This window comes from Protopterus annectens, chromosome 12.part0, assembly GCF_019279795.1.
Source record: "Protopterus annectens isolate FY-2018-M chromosome 12.part0, PAN1.0, whole genome shotgun sequence".
Classification (NCBI taxonomy): Eukaryota; Metazoa; Chordata; order Ceratodontiformes; family Protopteridae; genus Protopterus; species Protopterus annectens.
The window spans coordinates 358,432,094-358,441,798 of record NC_056746.1 but is presented as its reverse complement, the minus strand read 5'-3'; the positions used below and the strand labels follow the sequence as shown (position 1 = coordinate 358,441,798).

The following is a 9,705-nucleotide window of genomic DNA, read 5'->3' as shown; positions in this document are numbered from 1 at the left end:
CAACAGAAACATTTAGTACTAAAAAGTAATGCAGTGACTAACGCAATACAGTTTTTTACATTTCCTTTTTTCATATAAATGTCTGTGTGGTTTTAACACTAAAAAGTAAAACATTTTCTGTCATTAAAGTCTGTTTATCTGCTAGAAAACAGACCCCTAATTTTAATATGCCTTTTAAACTTTATTATGGTTATATAACCTGACATATTTGCTTTATTCCTATAGTAACTTACAATAAATTACTCACAGTACCAATGATATGTTTAAAGAGGTTTTATTTTAACTGAATTCAATACAAGTTATCAGACATTTCTTTAACACTGAAACAAATTATGGAATAAATGACAACAGGCATGTAACAGCAGCCAACAACATTCATTAAGAGCACACCATGCCTGAGGATTGTTAATTCCAGTATGAGAGGAAATAAAAGTTGTTTGGTTTAAAAAAGAAAATGCATACAACAGCATACAATTTGTTGGCAGCTGGATTGTCCTGTTATGAGTGCACTGGGTGTTGTTTTCTTCATTAAAAATCCACTGGAATTGAATCCTAGCTGTAATTTTGATAGTGTCTGATGACCCTCTGTGCCATACTCGGATGGTTTAGTGGTACTGTCTGGACAGGCCATCAGCAATCTCAACCATTAGTTTATGGCAGGCAGCATGTACATCAGGAGTGAACCCGGCACCGACAGATTTGGCCAGGACAATTAAAAAACAGTTTCCCAGAAGCTGCAAATAACACAACAGGTATGGATAAGTTATAAACATAATCAGCAGGATAAATGTGAGCTACATTTTGTTGAAAGCAGCAGCAGAGGTATTTGAAGTGCATAATTTATCAAATCAGGTGTTTTCAATAAGTACAGATTTGAAACCCTCAGCTATCCTTGCAACACCTGACCTGGTTTTCTTTGACTCTTAAACACTTAGACCCAAATTACCTCTCTGCACTAAATTTGCTGGGATTTTACATATTTTATTTTGCTGTTCTGCAATTACATTGCATACTTATCACACTTATGTATTGCTTTTAAGTATACATTGATCTGCATTGTGACCACCTGTCCTGGGTACAGCTCTGTAAAATTAGTAATGGCATTATTTTTCTATACCCTCCTCCTCTTTTTTACTGTAATAAGAACTGTAAGTGTTTTTATTTCTTTTTCAGGTGAAAAAGCTAGCATGTTGTTTGAAACTGCAGAATGAAGCTGACATTAGCAAGTATAACTTGTTCTTATAAGGAAAACATATTAATTAATAAAACATGCCAGTAAAACTAAAAAAAAAAAAACCTAAAAATAAAAACAAAGATGATACCAGAAAAAAATCATTATGCCTAAGCTAAGTGGATGGTAATGACAAAAGACAATAGTTTCCCTTTATTATTTCTTATGTGGTGAATATATATCCAAACTGATCTTAAATTGGTATGATAAACTACTTTACTAAGTTCACTTATCAGGAGAAGATATGAAACTTAACTGAATTTGCTTGAGAGCAAAAATTGTGTCCTTTGAAAGACAATCACTGTGGCGTGAGTGAATCTAGATGGAACACTGTAATCTTTTGTTAACAATAGTGTAGTGTACACACGGGGGCTGGGGTCTTGGGATCAGGAGAAATGAGGTAATAATTCACCTCTCCTAAACTCCATTTAATCTACTGCACTACAGCAAGCAGATCTTTGGGTTCACCTCTGAAGGGATCTGGATGGGATGGAAGCTGTACACGTGCAGATGCTGTGCAAAACAGTAACAATGTTCATGGCTTTCAAGTCATATCTTATTGGAATTTATATTCAGTGGGCACCAGAAGGAAAGAAGGTAGATCTGCAATGGACCTACATATTTCTCAAGAAAACCATTTAAAGTTAGAGTTGTTTATCCTTAAGCATTAACTCAAAATCATGTGACAATGAGAGAAAGAGAGAAAATAAAAATGCATAAGGTTTAAGGAAACACGTGGAACTATTAGGCACAAATGAAACACTAACAGTATACCTGCTTAGGTGGATTACAGACAGATACTTCAAGGAGATGGTAAGGCATGTGTGAAAATGAGAGCAATATAGAACATGAGAAAGTAGAGGAATGAAAAACATATAGTGTAACTGAAGAGAAAACAAAACAAAACAAAAACAAAAAAATAAAAACATTAATTATCAAAACTGCTGTACCTAACAACTAAACTGACTTGTAGAAAGACATAAAGTTCTAAAATATTAAGACATGCAAACAGAAACTACATTAATGTAAAACAAAGAAACCAATATATCTCCAATGGTACTAGCAGGAACTGAAATTCTGAAAAATAATTTCTAAGTATACTTTAATATATTATTAAATCAAGTGGCAACTCTGGGTACAATGCAGTTGCTGAAAAGAGGACTTTGGCAAACATCAAAGATGGAAACAAAACTGACTTTGTGAATTGTTAGTATGCACTAATTAAAAAGGGAACTAATTCATGTCACAGTATGAGAAACTGCAAACGTGGAACAATTAAACAGAAAAACAGTGTGAGGGCATTGCTATCCTGGTAGGAGAACACCCAAGTCAATCATTCTATGGGAATACAGTCTGGCTTTCTGTCATTATGGTCGATATTTCTGATTATAATTTTATCTAGAAGCAGTATGAAAGAATGGGGTCACAATTAAAGCCCGTCTCCCAAAGAACACAACTTGAGGAAATAGACAAATTTGGCCCATGCAGCATGTAAGTGCCATGGTATCAACACATCACAGGAAATAACTGCTGTGCCCTTCTAGGCAGAAGAGTAGCCCACAGTTATATACAACAGCAGGAAATCAAGAGGGACTTTGGCCAAACTAACAACACCTACTGTTCAAACCTTTCTCTGATGATAACTTTGTTAGCACAGCACTTTAGCAATTATTCTCTAGAGACAACTTAGCAATAAATTCTTACTAGAAACACTCAGCTTCCTCATATTACTGCAGACATTTAAAACAATGGCACTGAGCTACACTTCAACATGAAAGGCTTTAGTAATGCAGTATTTATAGCCATATGATATTTTCTAAATTACTTTTATGAGTCTAAAACATTCTTTAAACATGATTGCAATAAACTGTCCAGTGTAAAGTCCTGCAATAAACAAAAAATAATTTCTATGAGTCAGGTTGACTACAAGTGGTTAATTATAGGGAGGATATATGTTATAATATGGAGGATTGTTATCGGGTCTGTGACCGTAACCAGATTATTAAGTTTTCGAGGCATGGATGCAAAGAAATTCACATTGAGAGTGAAGCTTGAGGGTGAAACCTGGCGTCCATGTCAAGAAAGCATAATAAAGAGTTATGATCAGAGATTCGATCATAATCCTTTGTAGTACAAGGAGCTTTATCAGTTAAATGTGCACACCGTTTTACTGCTTTTGAAAGATGGTAATGTTCTTAGCGAACTCCATCAAACAGACAACAGCACATCCCTCATGTTATGTGCTTAAGAATTCTGAGGGAAACACGTATATAACTTTAGGGATACTCTTTAAATATTCAACTAATTAATTGAAACAGTTAGCGTTCTTTTACATCAACGTGCGTCTTCTAAATCATAACATGTATGAAATTACCGTAATTTTCAGTGATTTATCAGTAAAAAATTACAATAACGAGAATCCGAGCCAAAATATAAGGCAAACTCAAGGGTCGTTTGACAGGCATAGACAGAAGGCAAAAACAAGAGTTGTTTTAACTTCTGCCACTGTCTTTGCAGGCTGCCATTGAAAATTGTTAGAGTCTAGCACGAATCCCAATTCCCGATTGTAAAAATGCTTAGGGAGAAGTGCAACAATTGTTACGATTGCATCTTGTGCTAGAGAAGCACTTAATGAGTTCAGGTATTCACCAATTTCAGAGCATAATCACATCGCTCCATGTACTGCAAAGTTACTATAATGCATTAACAGTTTTCTTTTCTTATTAGTATTCTATTATGCTATATAATACAATTAGAATTTGTAGAAACCTACTGTGAAGTTTGCTGGATCCACATGGAGTGTATCAGAGTGCAGAATGCTGAGTTGGGCAAGATGACCCTTGATGTCATCCATGTGGTTTAGGCATTCAACAACAGCACCCAACACTTTCGCGCCATGAGTTCTCACATGGGGGTTTTGTCTAATGGCACTAAAAGTAGATAGGTCACCAAATTTACCAAAGTATCTGCGAGACCAGGGATAGACATGCAGGAGCCTATAACAAAATATAAAAAAACAGTGATTGGAGAACAATGAAGTAAAATAAGAACAATGAAACATTCTTGATGTGATATATTTTAAAACAAAGTGTTAAATACAGCAAAATACCAACTTGGAAAGGACAGTCAATACTGAAATAATATAAAATGTATCTTAAAACAAAAGTTATACAAATGTTACCATATGAATTGGGCTTATGTATGGCCCTCTTCACCAAATAATATTAAATAAATGCATTTAAATGAAACTTCAGTAATGACCTATTTTCATAAAAATAGATACTACTATAACTTGATATTTAAAATGAATCTTTTGGAATCCCCCAATCTCCCAAGAAGAGATAGATTACATAGCTCAGTCAATATGTTCCCTACCATATCCTTCAGATCTATCAATACTAGGTTAATTTTATCTGCCACTAAAACCTTAGCTCTTTGAAATCTTTTCTGAGCTCTTTCTCTTGTTTTCCTTCTTTCCTTCTTATCTGGCTACCTGTCTACAATATTGGTCCCTTTCACCTTTGGCACACTACTTCTCTTTCCTCTGTAAATACTGGGCAAAATAACTTTTTCATTATATTATTCCTGTCCTTAGTATTCTTCTGCAATCTGACCTCAAGAATGTTTCCTTCTGTTTCTTCATGCATATGTCAACAACTCCATATGTCCATCCTTTACTCTTCCTGTTAAACCTATTTCAAGATCTATGTGTCCTATAATATTACTCAGTTAGTTGTTTCACCTTTACAATACTGCTGAAATCAAGTGCATGTGTTCTAAGACTTTTCATTCCAAAGAGGGGAGTTGACTTTGGATACAATCAACGAGGATGGGGGTTGGGGAAAGGGAGTGGGTAGGTCATTAAAAAATTCCTCTGAATGGAAACACAGATGAGCAGAGCCCCCAGGACATCCTCAGGATCCACAACCAGCCCCAGAAAAATAAGAAAAGTCTGGGGGGGGGGGGTTGGAGAGTAGCTGGTAGACCCAGAGTGGACATTGGCTACTCGGGGACAGGCTAGTAAAAATGAGCTTCAAGGGGATCAAAAAAAGAAAAATACTCTTTCCAACAACTAGTTTCATAAATATCTGAACAGCTTCCAGGAACACTATTCCTACTCCTGTCCAGGACTGAGATATAGTACAGCATACTGTATTGTGTCTGAGGTCACACGTAACTTTGTCACAATTAACAGAATATCTCTCTCCGATGTTATTCCTCTTTCCTATCATCACTGGGCTAACTTTTAATGTAGTTTGCTGGCCCATTCAGTAGAAGTTAGTGACAACAACAGCTTAGAATGTCATTAATACCCTCACAGCTTTTAACAACCATTTTGCAGTTTTTGTTTTGTCAAAGTAGCAACATTATTTTAACATAAAAAGCTGTCCAATCCTTGAGCACTTTCTAATTCTGCCCCATTCATTTGTCTATTTCCTTGTCACCACTTTTATCAGATTGTTATCTTCCACAGAACTAGCCCATATGTTACACTGCTTACCTAGCCTGGAGATTCTTAGATCATGCTAAAAGGGTCCATTTTTCTCCAATTTGGTGGCACTGGCCAGATCTCTTAATACCAGGCAGAATAATACTTAAGTGATGGTACTAATGTCAGATTTACCTGTCCAGTTGCTAGCATTTTAATATGATCCTAGCGGAAGGACATGAGATATACATTGACATAGTGCATGTGTATTTAAATGCCTCTGTCTTTAGCATCAATGATTTTCATAAATGCCTAACTTCTATCAGATGTCATTCAGTAGACTGGCCCCTTTCAGAAGCAGGAAAGCAATCCCAGTGGAACTCAATTGTTCTCTCCCAGTTTAATTGGCCAACACAATTGTGCCTTCAATCTTATCAAGTGCCCAAGAGTCCAACACACCATAAAAGGAATTCCAGCACTTATACCATCCTATTCCTTAGCTCCTGGAACTTTTCAAAGGTTTTCTATGGAGCGCCAAGTCACATATTTGCAATTTCCAAAACTGATAAATCTATAATGCTCCAACCAAAAGTATATAAAATCTATAAGGGATGAGCTGTTTCATATGAAGTCACACATCTGCATATGGAAACAAATGGCATGACACTGTTTCCAATCCCCCCCCCCCCCTCCACACACACACACACACACACACACACACACATACTTTTGAAATGGCTTCACAAAATGACTTCTTTAAAAAGAAATTCTGCCCATAGTGTCTTAATCTTCCTTCTTTATTCTTGCCATTTCATGCGCAGCCAGCACTGTCTTATGTGCCTCTAAAAAGTACTTTGAAGGTGAAAATAAGGCATGAAAGCGCACCACCAATTCATCAGTCACACACTCTCTCACTCTTCCTCTCCCCCCCCCCTCTCTGAACTGAAAACCATCAAGGTCTGGACTGTTATCCAGTTTAAGGGTACTAAAATATTTTAACTTTCCAACTGCATTTTCTCTCAGTTCAGATCTTTCCAGTCCTGCAGCTAGAGCCCGTTGTATGCAACCAAAATCTTCTTTAAGAAGACAAAAGCAAAACTCACATTTAGAAAATCATTTGTGTACACATTATCTTCATCCACCATAGCATTTGCCCCTTTTTCAGAAAATGAAAGTTTTAATTGTTCATCTATGTAGTTTGCTGTATTTTTGGTTCAATATTTACTATATTCTTACTCCTCCTCCTGTTCTTAATCCTAGGCCTGACTCAATTCTTTGGGTGTCATTTTATTATACTACATAGACTTAGAAATATTAGAAAAAGATAAAAAGGAAGCTAGAGATACTCTGCATATCATTTAAAACCAAACCACATTTTTTCTGCATAAGTTTCTCAAGCTTGCTAATGATATCAGTTCATTATAATTTCTAAACTTTTTAAAATCATAGACTTATCCAGTTATACAAAGTGCAAGAAATTAGCTAACTGGTTATTAAAATGAATGAAACTCACACTTTGCTGCTTACCTTTCCAAAGTCTCTTGGCCATGACCTGCAGCGTCAATGCTTGCCCAGACAGAAGTGACAGCTTGTCTCTCGTTGGCTTTCCAGTTAACCATGGCTGCAAGGTAGTGGTCAGTGGCTGACAGATGGCTTTACAAGAATCTGTTACAAAATCACACTGCCTGCACCAGTTTATATGAACAGAAGCCTGCTCCCACCCAGTGATGTCACTTCTCATAATGAGTTTCATAAAAAAACATAGTCACTTATCAGAGCATGGCTGTCTGAAGGCAGTGAATATTTGATAAAAGCACTGCCTGACCACACCCACTTAAAAGGATAACATAATTGATGGATGCTTTAATAATAGAGTTTACTGTCCTCTAATGTTTTTGTCTCTCCCCAGAATTAGTGAAAGGTTAGAAAGGTTATAGCAGTACAACTGAAGCAGACTTGCCTGGTTAATCAGTTACACTACATTTTCAGGCTGTGTACTGTGTAAGGACACAGCAGCTAGATACAGCTGCTGCATCAGTCCTGTAGTAGGAGTATATGTTGGAAAGAACCAGGGCTACAACATTTTCTTGAATGGATATACGGATTCATCAAATGCAGTTAAACAAGTTTATTTCACAGTATGACAAAAATAAGACAATAGTAATGCATATCTACCTATATATGCAAACACACAGATGAATAGTTTAACTGCATTTTAATTATTCTTTTTACAGCTGAATACACAAATCAAAACACATGCCCTGCTGCTAAAAACAGCCTGCCAAAAAAAGCCAAGATAATTCCTTCAGCATCACATGGAAATGGTTAGCAAAGAAGAATATTTACTTACTTTGTTATATTTCAAAACTGTTCCCTGTATTTCAACATAAATAATATCAGTATTATGCACTTTTACAGAAAACTGTAGACTAAATTTGATACCTGTGGTGTTACAAGCAGTGAAGTTTGTTAAATGTTCACCATATTTTTTGAGCAACTTGGGTGAAAAAATTGTGTTCCTTTGTAACCTAATCTCATAAAGATAATTCCCTGGATGTTTTCTCTTCTTCAAAGGAGAAATAATAATATAATGTGCTGCATTTCCAAAAATAAACAGCCTGACCACTTGTCTGGTTTCAAAAAGAAAATTAACCTACGGTTCATCTATATCTACTGTTTTAGTTCCCTTCCAGCAATGTCAGTGTGGCCTTTAATGTATTCATCAGAACTGTACAGCAGATATTCTGTACACTCTATGTTATTCATCCATCCATTCCACCACAACCCTTTTTTACCCCATTTTTATAAATGGGTTCAGGGTGTCACATCAGTGATGGCAATCATCTAGAGCTAATGTTTATACCACCAGGTGGTTCAGCCTGCCACACTTTTTTATTCACAGCAATGAAAAGTAAATAACTACAAACATCTAAAACTTATCAAAATAGCAAAACAGTGTCAACAGAAACATTTTATATCCCAAGTGTATTAGCTACATAAACAATCCAAATGTTTACAAATAAAAGTGAACCAAAACATATATTTTAACAAGCTCATTTTATACTACACTAGATCCATTATACAAGAAGTAGTAAAAATTGTAATTTCTGATCACTGCATGCTCCCTGGGTCTCTGGAATGCTCTACATCTGCAGAGCCTTGAGAGCTTAATATAACATAAGAACTTGTGAAATATGTTCCATTTAGTGCAAACTTTAAAGTGCAACAAAAAGGACATAAAAATGAAAGTTCTGTACTTACTATAATGCTAGATCCATGTTGTCTCCTTCTGTTCATCTCAACCTGTGGGTTATCAGATATGATGGATCGAAGGTTGGCATAATGATTAAGGCGTTTGCCTTATAAACCAAAGGTGCAGGGTTTGATTCTCGCATGGGGTAATTGGCTAGGCTTAAAATGGCCCACAAAAGCAGTTAGCCTGGTATTGTTCTGTGAACCTATGATCAGATCCAAGGCTGCCCCCCCATAATGCTCTACTAAGTCTCCTCAGACCTAGTCCCTACATGATATGTCACCTAAAAAATCAATGGGCCAAAATCTAAGTAGGTCCAAAAAACAAGACTTTGAACAGGCCCATTAAGGGAGGGATGTTTAAGCTAGAAGGAAAAAAACAACAAAACTCTAGCTTTATGGAAAGTACATAACTTTCATTTCTGATGTGTCTTTTCCATCTGCCTCAGCGTGTGGGACTGCCTCAGCCAGACTCGTCACATGGCATTAGGAGAGAACATTCCAAAGATTGGTGGAGTCAAAGCAATACTTGATCTAGATCAAATCTCAAGCTTGTAAATAAAAACAAAGGTATGAGTGTTCGACCCAGTTATGGCCGAGCAAATATCCAAAAAATGTGACTGAAAAAGGCTGTTGAGTTTAATATTTCCCTTGTAGAATAAACCTTTGATTTGGAAGACAAGGATAAACCATTAAAAGTTTTACTCAAGTGATATGCAGTCAGAAAGTCATCTGGAGAAGGTGACCTTAGAAACCCCTTTGCCTAACTAGACTTTCAAAAAAGCCAAAACAG

General features: G+C 36.2%; 1 protein-coding gene across 1 annotated transcript; it reads right to left on the bottom strand.

Moving 5' to 3' along the window:
• Positions 1-258: 258 nt before the first annotated feature.
• LOC122816568 (hemoglobin cathodic subunit beta-like) lies at positions 259-7,344 on the bottom strand. The gene is made up of 3 exons (XM_044089432.1): positions 7,188-7,344; positions 4,005-4,227; positions 259-734 (listed from the first exon to the last, which is right to left on the bottom strand). The coding sequence occupies exons 1-3, from the start codon at positions 7,277-7,279 to the stop codon at positions 606-608; spliced, it is 444 nt and encodes a 147-aa protein (XP_043945367.1). The 5' UTR covers positions 7,280-7,344; the 3' UTR covers positions 259-605.
• Positions 7,345-9,705: the final 2,361 nt, after the last annotated feature.

What these genes read in the sequence shown, in the direction of transcription:
- LOC122816568 (XM_044089432.1), bottom strand. Translation starts at nt 7,279, where the DNA reads ATGGTTAACTGGAAAGCCAACGAGAGACAAGCTGTCACTTCTGTCTGG. An exon ending in GGCCAAGAGACTTTGGAAAG is followed by an intron (nt 4,228 to 7,187) that starts GTAAGCAGCAAA and finishes ATTTTGTTATAG; the next exon opens with GCTCCTGCATGTCTATCCCT. An exon ending in TGGATCCAGCAAACTTCACA is followed by an intron (nt 735 to 4,004) that starts GTAGGTTTCTAC and finishes TGTTATTTGCAG; the next exon opens with CTTCTGGGAAACTGTTTTTT.